Source organism: Vicia villosa, linkage group LG2 (assembly GCF_029867415.1).
Source record: "Vicia villosa cultivar HV-30 ecotype Madison, WI linkage group LG2, Vvil1.0, whole genome shotgun sequence".
Classification (NCBI taxonomy): Eukaryota; Viridiplantae; Streptophyta; class Magnoliopsida; order Fabales; family Fabaceae; genus Vicia; species Vicia villosa.
Window position 1 is genome coordinate 139756577 of NC_081181.1, and position 13794 is coordinate 139770370.

The 13794-nt window shown below is 35.0% G+C and overlaps 1 protein-coding gene and 1 long non-coding RNA gene across 2 annotated transcripts; one reads left to right on the forward strand and one right to left on the reverse strand.

Annotated features, from left to right (window-relative positions):
* Window positions 1-4413: 4413 nt before the first annotated feature.
* LOC131650164 (uncharacterized) lies at window positions 4414-6999 on the reverse strand. Its single transcript, XM_058919890.1, has 4 exons — window positions 6748-6999; window positions 6163-6654; window positions 5137-6111; window positions 4414-5094 (listed from the first exon to the last, which is right to left on the reverse strand). Exons 1-4 carry the CDS (start codon window positions 6997-6999, stop codon window positions 4414-4416), a joined length of 2400 nt encoding a protein of 799 aa, XP_058775873.1.
* A 3309-nt stretch (window positions 7000-10308) lies between these two features.
* LOC131646907 (uncharacterized) lies at window positions 10309-11985 on the forward strand. The gene is made up of 4 exons (XR_009297674.1): window positions 10309-10682; window positions 11256-11300; window positions 11587-11674; window positions 11791-11985. It is a non-coding gene; the product is annotated as an uncharacterized LOC131646907 (long non-coding RNA).
* The last annotated feature ends 1809 nt before the right edge of the window (window positions 11986-13794 follow it).

Below are 13794 nucleotides of genomic sequence, written 5' to 3' on the forward strand. Positions count from 1 at the left end.
TTTTTGCATTAACTAAGGTTTTTTTTCCACATAGAAGAACTACTCCAAATTTTTAAACAAAATATGTATGTTGTCACAATAAAAAAAAGGAGGTGTGTTTTTTTATACGGTTATGGTGGGAACCGGAAAGACTTTCATGTGAAAGACATTTTTAGCAGTTTTACGTTCAAAACGCGGTATTATTTTGAATGTCGTATCAAGTGGAATCGCAAGTCTACTGTTACCAGAAGGAAGAATAGCACATTCAAGATTCTTGTTCCTGTTGGTGGTATTCTAAAGGTGGTATGTGATAAATTATATTGTTGCAGGATTCCGTAGGGAAAAGCTATTTTTAATCACTTTTTGCTAGGAGTGGCAAAACGAGCCTGACCCACGGGGAAAGCTCGTTTTACCTGCACTTTTTTGCAGGGCGGGCAAGGTTTTAGGCCTGTTATCTTTAATGTGCCCGTCCACCCTGTTTTTTACGGGTTTTTGCGGGCATAAGCGTTTTCATACAATTTTATTATTTTTAGGCCTAAAAAGTTCAATACCCGCGGGCCATCCCCGCTCCGCCCTCACTTTTTTGCGGGGCGAGGCAAGGTTTTAGACCCGCACTCTCAAATATGTCTGCGCCGCCCCACCCCGTTTTTTTCGCGGACTTTTACAGGCGGACCTAAATGGGGCGGGCATGCCCGTTTGTCACCTCTACTTTTTGCACTTTATTACTACTGGGGGATAACCATTGAAAAACTCTGATTTTATTGAAATCACCACACACGCCTTGCTTTCAACTTGGCATTACAAAGCCTTTGCACAGACTTGAAGGAAACTGATAAGGAAACCAAATAGATTGGTAATTAAGATGGGGACTCTTTGGTTCTCTTTAACTTAATGATACTACTCTACCATAAATCTAAATAAAAACAATAATTATAATGTGATGGTTACACTTCTTTCATAATGCTTACTAAAGGTAGTGGTGGTTACAATACATTAATTTTAACACTCCCCATTAATGTGTTGCTCTTTAACTCCTATTGCTTCTTTAAGTTGCTGAAATCTTTCTTTTGGTAGTGCTTTAGTAAAAATGTCTGCAAGCTTCTCTTGTGAACTGCAGAACACTAGTTGCACATCGCCATTTTCGATCACACTTCGAAAGAAGTGGTGCTTTATATTAATATGTCTTGTTCGACTGTGGAAAATGGGATTCTTCGCCATGGATATTGCTGAGTTATTGTCACAGTGAGGCAGCAAACTTTCTTCTTACTCTTCTCTAATATCTTTAAGTATTCTTCTCAACCACAATGATTGTTGTGTAGCTAAACCAGCTGCCAAATATTCTGCTTCAGCAGAAGATTGCGCTATAGTGTCTTGTTTCTTCGATCACCAAGAAATTATTTCTAAACCCAGGCTAAACACATAACTAGAAGTGCTCTTCATATCATCAACACTTCTAGTCTAATCACTATCACAATAGTCTTTAGCGTCAAGTTTAGAAGAGTTTTCAAACCTGATTCCATTCTCCATGGTTCCCGTGACATACCTTAGAACTCTTTTTGCTGCCCCAAGATGTAAATGACTTGGTTAACTCATGAACCTTGAGAGTAAACTAGCAGCAAACATTAAATCAGGCCTTCAAGCTGTAAGATAAAACAAGCTTCCAACCAAGCTTCTATACATGCTTGAATCTACTAATCTTCCACCATCTTCCTTCTTTAATTTTTCATTCACCACTAAAGGAATATCAACAGGTTTGCAACCATTTATGCCAAACTTTTTCAAAATATTTTCAGCATATCTCTTTTGACAATTAAAAACTCCATATTCATCTTGGTAAACCTCAATACCAAGAAAATGATGCAGCAAGCCAAGATCACTCATCTCATATTTTTTTCATCATTTCTATTTTAAAATTATCAACCATTTTTTATTGTTACCTGATAAGTGCCAAATTATAGTTATTTCTGTGTATAGTTTTGCAGCACTTATCTTCTCTTTTTCCTCAATTTAAACGCATTTTAATGTATATTACTTAAATATGTATACTTTATGTTTAATCGAGTTTTTGATTCATTTATGTATCGACTAATATTTTTCCATTCATTTTGTAGGTATTTGAGCATGTATGGAGCAATGAGTAATAAAGCTTCAAGGATGCAATTTTGAATCAATAAAGGAGAAGCCAATTGGAGAAATAAGAATTTGCAGACTGGTGTGGTTCGTCGGGCAAGCCTGCTGCTTCTGGTGTGAGTCGTCGGACGAAGCTCTCCTTCGTCGGGCTAGCGTGTAAAATAATTGGCCAAGTTTCGGCCTTGGCTCGCCTTTGTGTCGCCAGGCAAAAGAATAGGGAGTCGTTGAGCGAAGCTTCCCTTTGTTGTGCGAAAAAAGATATTTTTGCCCACTTATTGACATGGCGCAGACGGTATGGCCAGAATAAAGCCGTTCGCCAGGCGGAGCAATTGGCTCGTCGGGTGGACGCGTCGGTAAATTTTTTTGTCTATATTTATATTTCATTTCATTTGTTAGGGTCATGGTTTTGGGAGAGGGTTTTTGTTCTCCCAACTTTATCAACCTCATTCTTTAGTTAGATTAGCTTAGATAACAACATTAGGGTCTTGCATCTTGTGGATTCGAGGTGGATTTCTCTTCAAGCCGCACTGGCAAACCAAGAGAAGTTTGGTTTATCTCTTTTCTCTCTATGTATTTCTCTTTTGTTGGCTTTTGTATATGTATTTACTTCGAACTCATGTATATTTGTTGCCCATGGCGTTATATACAATCTTCTTTACAAATCATTGTTGGTGGTTGTCTTAGATTTTTTCTCAGTGCTAGCGATTTGGGTTGTTGTAGAGATAAACTTCTTGAATCCTTATCTAGGATGATTATCTGTTAGTTTCTGGATTCTATAGATAGATTTAGAGCTAACAATCTTTATGGGTGTTGAAGCTTAATGCTTCCGTGTCGGTTGTGTCGGTTGAGTGATCATCGATACGGTTGATAAACTTTATTGACGATTTCTCGAGAAAAATATGGATGAAAATTCTAGTAACAGACGATCGATGTCGTATCGGATGTTATGACATCCACTACTGAACAGATTATTAAATTTAGCAGTAAGTAAACAATAACAGTAAGGAACACAGAGAATTGTTTACTCAGTTCAGTGTATAACAACACCTACTCTAAGGACTACCAAGCCAGGGAGGAAATCCACTATAAGCAGTATTAATTCAGAGCTAAACTACCAGTTTACACCCCTCACTTAAGACCTACCCAATGCAATTTCAATCTAACGCTAGACCTGAGTTCCTACCCACTCCCCCTCAATCACAGCAGTGATAACAGACAGATAAAAATAAATTCAAAGTGAAGACAAACTTCAAACAAATCTTGATCTTGCTTAAAAGCTTCAATCAAAGGACACAACACTTGTGCTTAAAAGCTTAGAGTGACACAGCAAATTACAACTCAAAAACACCCCACTCCAATACAATTATCAGAGAGACAATTGCTTGGCTCACAAGAAACACTAAGACAAAACACACATGAAAATACAAACACAATGCACCGTCTTCTTCACTTCACAATCTCTCCGTCTTCAAGTAGGATTACCAATCTTCTTATATGCAGAACATGGGCTTTGGGCCTCCTCACAAACATAAATTAGGGTTAACCAAGTTAACCTAATTTTCACATATCAGGGTGCTAAAAAACAGCCTATGACTCGTTCTGTTACTGATATACAATCAACACAATAGTTAGTTTCCTAAAATATAGCCTGAGATTAATAAGGAAACATAACAGAAAACATAACAACCCATGCTGCCAGATATTGATGTCACAACATTCAGCTTGACATCCAATAAAATCTGTATTAGCTAACCAAACATATCCTGCAGTACACTACAAATGCATGTCATAACATCAGTCAAGATATCTAAACACAGAAATATGTTTTACCATAAAATGCAGTCAATCAAGAACATCTACAAACTCCCCCTTTGGTAAATTTTTGGCTAAAACAACTTGTCACTATATCAGAGATCACATGCAGCAGTAAAGTACACATCAGAGATCACATGCAGCATAAAAGTACACATCATACACCTAATCATGCAAAATAGCTAATACACTACCAATTGACATATACCACTTTACCACCATATCAGAATCAGCTTCACTACCATCACACACATGGTTACACTACCACCACACACATAGTTACACTACCACACCAGAAGAACTTCATAAACAACTTCATTAAAAAAGGAATAGTTGTTCACACATACATCTGTTCTGGGGTGACATACTTCTTCCCCTTTTTGGCCATAAAAGTTGCCAAAACAACTATGATATTCAGATTAAGTACAGTCCATGATCAAAAATGCAAAAGTAAAAACATTAAAATTCACCATTTAAGAGATCATAAATGCTCTAGTCATCAGGCTCAGAGCCACTTGAGGCATCACCATCAGCTTCTTCATCAGTGCCATCATCTGGACTAGCATCTGCTTCAACTTCTACATCTGATCCAGCCTCCCTTTCATTACCAACCCCATCATGTTCTTCTTCAGCAACAACAGTAAAGTCATGATCCTCATCCATTTCCAAGGAGCTGATTAGCTTCTCAAGGTTCAGCTTCCTTGTTTCTAGTTCCTTGCAAGTTTCTTTGAGCATTGTAATTACTTCAGCTTTACTTGCATTTGAGCTTCTCTTGGATGTCTCAGCAGAAGTCATGACAATGTCAGGAACATGAGTTCCTTGAAACAGCTTGTAGTGAAAAGACAGGGTACTTTCTCTCTTGCCAACAGAGTCATTTTCACTTAAAGTACTAGGATAATAGTTCAATATGATACCACATATAAGAGATGGGAAGGCAATAGGGCCTTTCACACTAAAACTTCCTACATGCTTCATTGTTTGATCAAAGATGTAGGAGCCATAATCAAATTTTGTCTTGGTTCCAATAACATATATAAATTTTCCTAGGACAGTAGCAACAATTGATTTGTGGTTTGCGAGCACCCAGTTTGCAGCTCCAATCTTGTGCAACATAGCATACTTTATGCTGAGCTTGCTTGCAGATAGTTTTCCCTTCAAGGGCCAGCTTTTAACCTATTTTGCAGTGATCACTTGACACACCTTGTTGTTAGATACCTCCAGCTCAGGTTGAGCTTCATCAGATCTTCCTAGATAATTGTTGATAACAGTTGAGGAGAAGGTGACACACTTTCCTCTCACATAAACTTTCCTAAAATCCTTTGACTTTCTATCAGCACAGTCTTCTGATATATTCACAATGAACTCTTTCACCAGCATTTCATAACACTTAGAAAAATGGGTAACAGTCTTCATTATCCCAGCTTTATGTATCAGGTCCATGATTTCCTTACACTCAAGAGCATTCTGAGCCAACTCCCTTTCCAAGGCCAACCTCTTCTGGTAGACATATTTCCACCTGTTGACACTAGCGGGATATTGAAAGGAGATATTATCAATAGGTACCTCAGGTACACTAGCAGCAAGCTTGCTAGTTATTGGCTTCTTCCTTAGGGGAATGTCTTGGACACCAGCAACAACATTTGAGTCTGAGTCAGCAATGACTTTAGCCTTCTTTTTCTTGGGGACAACCTTGCTCCAAGATTTTGTGGGGGCAACAGAAGTACATTTAGATACAACCTTACTCTTAATGGGACCTGCAGAATTACTTTTTGGAATTTCTTTCCTCTTGATAGGGCCAGTAGAGGTGCTCTTAAGAGCAGCCTTCCTCTTGGGAGAACTTAGATCAATAGCCTTCTTCCCTCTTCTTGTCATGAGACATTTTGCTATGCTAGGGTTCACATTAGCAACCAGATCACTATAAGACAAATCATCAAGATTAACAATATTTGTACCTGCAGCAGCTTCAGGTCCAGCCTCAGTATTGTCACTGACATCCTGAGTAACATCAGCATTATCATCATCTTTTTGAATATCATCATTTTCTTCCTCCTTAGCCATTTGTACATCATCATCAGGAGTGTGTACATCATCACCATCCATATGGGCATCACCACCAGACATGTGGACATCATCATCATTAGTAGACTTCCCTATGATATCTTCCCTAGGTTCAACATTGGGTTCAAGGTTCTGAGGGGGTTCAGAGATCACAGATTACAGAGGGACGAATATCCCAGGAACCTTATTCTTTTCATCCAAGATCCTCATAACAATTTTAGCAATGGAGTTGTGGGCATACTCTGATCCTTCCTTAGTTAGGTCTTCATGAGGAGTAGAAGATGAAGGGTAAGAGACCTTACCATGAACAATATCTTTGGGTATTCTTGCATGTGGGGTGCGAGTCTTATTCACATCAAGATAGTTAGTAGTCACTATCCTCAATGGAGCAACATCAAGAACTTCATTTGGGTTGACAGGTTCAGTTCTTGGAACAGATTCAGGATCAGCGATGGGGAACATCTTCTTGGGAGAGGAAGTTTTTGAAGATTGAGAGATTTTCGAGAGCTTTGAGGGAAATGCATACTTTATTCCTTGGGAGTTGTTGAGAGTAAGGAAGATGAAATAGTTCAGTGAGTGAAGTAGGTTCTTGATAGATGAAGAGTGTGCGTAGAGGTGAGTTTGATATATTTGCAAAAGAGGAGGGAACTTAAATTTTTGCCCAATCAGCAGCCACTTCAAATATGAGTCATTTAAATTGTCCAAATAATTATTCCCTAATAACTTTAATTGCTATAATTCCTCATAGAGATATATTCCTAACTTGACCCTCAAGTTTTCAAATTGAGTAGCATCAAGAGCCTTTGTGAAAATGTCAGCTAGTTGCAATTCAGTGGATACATGTTCTAAGTAAATCACTTTGTCTTCTACAAGTTCTCTTATGAAGTGATGTCTAATATCAAGATGTTTGGTTCTGCTATGCTGAATAGGGTTCTTGGATATGTTGATGGCACTAAGATTGTCACAGTATAATGTCATGACATTCTGTGTGACATTATATTCAGTCAACATCTGCTTCATCTAAACCAGTTGGGAACAACTGCTACCAAATGATATGTACTCAGCTTCAGCAGTAGATAATAAGACATAATTTTGCTTCTTGCTGAACCATGATATGATATTGTTCCCCAAGAAAAAACATCCTATAGCTGTGCTTTTTCTATCATCAGCACTTCCAGCTCAATCAACATCACAATACTCAGATAGGATAGGTTCACTCCCATGAGAATATAGCATACCATAATCACAAGTCCCATTCACATATTTGAGAATCCTTTTGACTTGATTTATGTGACTCACTTTGGGTTCTACTTGATATCTAGCACATACTCCAACTGCAAAAGCAATATCAGGTCTGCTAGCTGTTAGATACAGCAGGCTCCTGATCATACTCCTATACAGACTTTGGTCAACACTAGTACCACCTTCATCTTTAGATAACTTCAGATGAGTAGGTGTAGGTGTTCTTTTGTGACTAGCATTGTCCATTCCAAACTTTTTGACGATATTCTTGGCATATTTGCTTTGAGAGAGGAAAATGGAGTCTTCCATTTGTTTAAATTGCAACCTGAGAAAATATGTCAGTTCTCCAACAAGACTCATTTCAAACTCAGATTGCATTTGATTGAAAAAATGTTTAACCATCCTATCTGACATCCCACCAAAAACTATATCATCCACATATATCTGAGAAATCATGATTTCTCCACCTTCATCCTTCACAAAGAGGTTTTTGTCTATCCCTCCTGTCCTGTAGCCATTTATAGTCAGGAACTCATTCAATCTTTCATACTAAGCTCTAGGAGCTTGTTTTAATCCATAGAGGGCCTTTCTCAACTTGTATACATGGTTTGGAAGGTTAGGATCAGCAAAACCTTTAGGTTGTTTCACATATACTTCCTTACTCGAGTATCCATTCAAAAAGGCACTTTTTACATCCATCTGGAATAACTTGAACTTCAAGATGCAGACTAATCCTAACAACAATCTTATTGACTCAAGTTTTGCAACAGGTGCAAAAGTTTCATCAAAATCAACCCCTTCAACTTGAGTATAGCCTTGAGCCACCAGCCTTGCTTTATTTCTAGTTATAACTCCCTTTTCATCAGACTTGTTCTCGTATATCCACTTGGTATCAATAATGTTTGTTCCTTCAGGTCTTGGGACCAATTGCCATACTTCATTTCTTTTGAATTGTTCCAGTTCATCTTGCATGATATTGATCCAAAACTCATCAGTCAGAGCTTCCTTCACATTTTTTGGTTCAATTTTAGATACAAAGCATGAGTTTGATATGATCTCTCTAGATCTAGTAATTATACCACTGCTGGGATCTCTTATGATAAGCTCTTTGGAATGATCTTTCTGAATTCTAATAGAAGGTCCTTTGTTGGGTTCCTCTGACTCAAATTCTGGAGGAGTATGATCTCGTTGTCGACCAGCCTGTCAATGTTAGGTAATGGATAAGCATATTTTGGATAAGCCCTATTAAGATCGGTATAATCAACGCACATTCTCCATTTTCCATTAGATTTTTTTAACGAGTACAACGTTTGATAGCCAAGTTGAATATTTGGCCTCAGAAATAAAATTTTCCTCTAGGAGGTCTTTTACAGCTTTCTCGGCAGTCTCTGCTTTCTCGGGCGAATGCTTATGCCTACGTTGGAATACTGCCCTAGCGGCTGGATCTATGGTCAGTTGATGACAGGCGACCTCGGGGTCGAGACCAAGTATCTCAGCGGCGCTCCAGCGAACTGGTATGCATTCTGACAGAGACAAGCTTCGAGTTTCTTCTTCGCCAGGTCGAGGAGTCCCTTTCTGATATTCATGCCTTTGCTGGGGTCGTCGCCCAGGGGAATGAGCTAGAAATTGCCATCTGGGACAGGACATATGGGGTGAGTGGGCACTTTTCCGCTCACAATTGTATGAGGTCCTTCTCCCTTCTTTGTTTCTTCTTTGAGCTCGTCTTTTGTGAAGCGGTTGTCGAGGTCAATTGAGCCGACATCTGGTAGGGTCTTCGAGTATTCTCGAGCAGGCTTGTCCTCCACTCGCGGTTTTTGGTTGGTGATGATTGACTGGTAGCCTTTTATAGAAGCGTCGAAGACCCTTCTCGCGACCTCTATGTCTCAGTTCACTGTGGAAACTCGTCCTCTCTTTGTGTAAAACTACATCTTGAGGTTTGAGGTGGACGGTAGAAGGGACCACGGTGAGTTTGGCCCATGTTGGTCGTCCGACAATGCAGTTGTAAAGCGACGGGCAGTCGATGACCAGAAAGCAAGCTTTGACTTGTCTTGAGGCTTTTCCCTCTCTGAGGGTGACGACCAGCTTGACAAGTCCCCAAGGTTTAGTGGAGGTACCGTTGAAACCTAGGAGATCGGACCCCATGTAAGAAGTCAGGTGGGAGTCGTCGAGCTGGACTATCTAGAACAGCTGGGAGTACATAATGTCGACGGAGCTACCCTCGTCCACTAGGATTTGGCGGACGTCAAAGTTGGCCATTCTTGCCCGGATGAGTAGTGGAATGTTGACATTGGGGGAACCCCCGGGACGTTCCTCGAGATAGAATGTAATGGGCTCGGACTTCCCTTTGAATTTGTTAAGGGTTGGGCCCAAGTCCGAACTGGCGCTGATTAAATCGACACATTTTCTTTTCACCGAGCTAATCGTTATTGATGACCTATTACCTCTATTGAGCTCACAACCAAGAGAAAAACTTTTGTCTAATATGATTGATGAAAAAATTTAGTAATGAATCTTTGTCATCCATTTTAAAGTAACAACAGTCAATACATTTCCAACTAATCAATCCACATGAAAAATCAGTTATCCACGTGAAACTCTCACCAACCAATCAAAACGTGAATGCTACAATGATCCATCTTGGATGCAAAGTGTTGAAATGCAAACTTAACGTAATAAAAATTGTGAGAATGAAAGTGGTTACATGAAGTACAACACCATTCTTTGAGATAGATAACAAGAGCATGAAAATGTTTCAAGATTGGTTCCTTAATGTAATTTCTTCTCTTATAATTGCTTGTTAAAAATGTTTAATGTTAGTTAGGAAAGCATGAGCGTAACTTAACAATTTTAGTTGTTATTGATGTGTCAAGTAAAATGTTTAATGTTGTGGCTGTTATCTACAATATAAGAAAATCAATTGCTCTGAAAAGTACCAGTATACCCTTCTGCTCCTAAAATTGGCCACATGGATGACTTCTGCTTTAAGCTCTCAAATTTTCATTCTTTCTTTAGTTGCTTTTTAATACCATCTCAAATTAATATATCACCTAATATTCTAACATTCTCTCTCTTCACTATCCTCTCTTCTACGTCTTCTGTCTTTCTCCACTTCCTCTTCTTCTTCTATACAACCTCATAAAAAAAATTCTTTTACACATTTTCACACACATTTTATAAAAAATGTTGTCTTTTAAAATGCAACATTTCTTCTATTCGTTTTTTTAACATTATTTTGTTTGCATTTTACTAATAATTTTGGTGCTAATTTTTGCAGTTTTGAACTATAATGAGATGAAACAAAAAACTTTCAGATCTGAAATGAGACCGTGTAAAATTGAAATGGCTTCCAGCGGATCTGAAATCGAAACCACGGGAACATCGGATCTGAAATTGAAATCACTGGATCTGATATCAAAACCACCAGATTTGAAATCAACTCTCATCTTCTTCATACTTACAAGGTTTGTCTATTCACTTTTGCCATCGTTTTCCATGCATGTTTTGTTGTGTTCTGAGGTTATACTTTTTATTTTCGATTTTATCATGTTCAAGGTCAAACTGTGAGCAATATGTGTGTGTTGCAATGCTGAAACTTTGATGTTGCGGTTTTTTGATTCTTTTCCTTTTGTGTTTTTCAGATCAAGTCATTTTCTTCTTTTAAATTTCACCTGACTCAACTTTTGTATTTTGTCTGTTACGATTTTTGGCCCTGATTCAAAGTAAGTTTGTATTTTTTTTCACTTTAGAAAGCCTTTTGTAAGTGTGCAATTGTTTTTTATAATTGGGTAGCCAATCCAATGAGTTATTTGTTGAATAAATTGATATGTTAAAATTAATTTATATTTGTATCAACAACTATAAAATTTTGATCCTAATTATTTTTCTGTAATTTTAATGTAGCAAAGATTTTTCAAATAATTATTTTTTTTATAAATATTTTTAAGTTTGTATTGTTGTAAAATTCAACATTAATTTTTATCTTAAAAGTTAAAATCTATGTTTGAGATTTTTAATTTGTTATATGTATTGAGTAGGATTATGAAATGGAACAATGGAAGGAGGGTATCAAAATTCAAGAGGTATCAAAAAAATTATGAATTTGAAGATTGTTATAGACTGTAATTTGAATTTCAATTTTAGGTTTGGGAAATGATTGTATTTTAGATATCAGATCCAGTGGTGTTGTACCATTTTAAAATCAATAAAATTTTAATTTATTCTATATATAACTTTAAAATGGTACAAAATCTGATTTACTTTTACACAATATTTTTTTTATCTTTTCAGACACGTCACATCAATCTTTTTCTTCTCTTTTCTCTCATGTCTCATCTCTTTTCTACAATATTTTGCAATATTTTGCAGGTATGGAAAATAAGTAATAATCTTACTTTAAGTCTTTCTGCTACAATAACTGGACAACTCTATCCAACTTTATCACTATTTTAAAATGGTACAGAATCTGATCTACTTTTACACAATATTTTTTTTATCTTTTCAGACACGTCACATCAATCTTTTTCTTCTCTTTTCTCTCATGTCTCATCTCTTCTCTACAATATTTTGCAGGTATGGAAAATAAGTAATAATCTTACTTTAAGTCTTTCTGCTACAATAATTGTACAACTCTATCCAACTTTATCACTATTCAAAAAGTGTGTGACAAGACAACACACATTTTAGTATATTTTTATGTGCATCATATATATTCAATATTTTTTTCACTCATAGACAAAACTATTAACTCTTTTCAATCTATACATTCCAACATAAAATAGGGATTATCACATAACATTTTAATTTTTTTTTTAAAAAGGCAACAACTAAAAACCAATATTATACTATATCAACTTTTTCATATCTATTTTCAAAAATACTAAAACACAAAAAAAACTTCTCAAATTAATTTTATAATTAAAAATTAAAAATTGTTTATAATAAATAAAAATAAATGATTGATAAGTACCCGGATAAAAGTTAGCTAGTATTTGGTCCACATATATTCAATAATATTCAACAATATCAAATTGTAAAAAGAATGATGAGATGTTAGTATTATTTTATACCATTTATAGTATTCAATAATAATTACGATAGTAATTATTAATGTTTGTATAATTGATGCAAATACAAAAAATGACATAAAGGTTTAAAATATTTAAAAGTGTTTTTGAGAATATATGCTATTTTTATCTAAAAAGTTAATATATGTTATTAATAATCTCTTAAAAATTAAAATACATATTTTAGAAATATGTGTCATATATTTATTTATCAAATTTCAGATATGTTGTTTCAATAATTTATAGTTATTAGGTTTAAATTTTAATTTTGATTTTAATTATTTATATTAATAATTTAGTTTATCTTTGTCATTTTCAAATTAGCTTCTAAATTAGTTTCAATAGCTACAAATTATGATTAATATTTATTTATGGAAAAAACATTATTGTTGATTCATATAATTTTAGAAATAATGTTATTTTTATACACAGGAAATTGTATTGTTGTATTTTTATTTATGACTTTTTATTTATTTTTAGATTTTAAAAAATTAGGATAAAAACTATTTTTTATATGAAAAGACATTTAATTAGAAGAGAGCAAATATAAAATCTTTACTATCAATTTAAAATTAAATGTAGGTTATTAATTGATATTTATGTGTATACGGAAAATATATGTTATTAATTGATATTTATAAAACTAAAAATTTGCATAAATATTTATATAAATGGGAAAGATTTTAACAGGAGAAAATTCACGTGTTTTTAGATTTTACCTTGATTTGTCATAATAATATTTATTTGTCATTTGATACAAATATTTTTATAAACGTAAAAAATTGTACTATTGATACAAATATTTTAATAAATGGGAAAGTGAATTGTTGATACAAATATTTATATAAATGAAAAAAATTATGATTGACATAAATATTTTTATAAATGAAAAAAAAAGTATTGTTGATACACATAATTTTACTAACACAAATCTATTGTTGATACAAATATTACTTTTTTTGAACAATTCTTTTTGTATTTCATTAATATTTTTTGTCTAAATTTTTGCAGATCTAAACTAGAATGAGATGGAACAAAAATTTTCAAATTTGAAATTAAAGGAAGGTGAGTTGTTGTAATGTGTTCATTTTTTTGATTCTGCTTTATGTTTGTGTCAGTAGGGTTTAATAGAAAGAATGTGAGTTGCAGACTTGAATAATGTTTCTGTTTTTTTCATTTATTTATGTAATATTGTTTTTGCAGGACACATGTTTTTATTTTTATATTGAAAACTCTTCCTACTTCACATGAGAGAATAGAGCAGATTTTTTCTATTGGCCAATGAAATGGGTTGATGGGTGGAATGAGATGCAAAATGAAAATATTTTAAGCTTGATGTTCTAATACTATCTAACTTGTGTTTCGGCATATAATTTCCTCATTGATATATTCCTTTAATATATTTCAAAATATTAAATTTATATTAGCACTTCTACTTTTCCTGTAAAAAATACTTCAATAGCATTTAATTATTATTATTAGCTTTATTATCTTTGCTCTTTGTAATAAA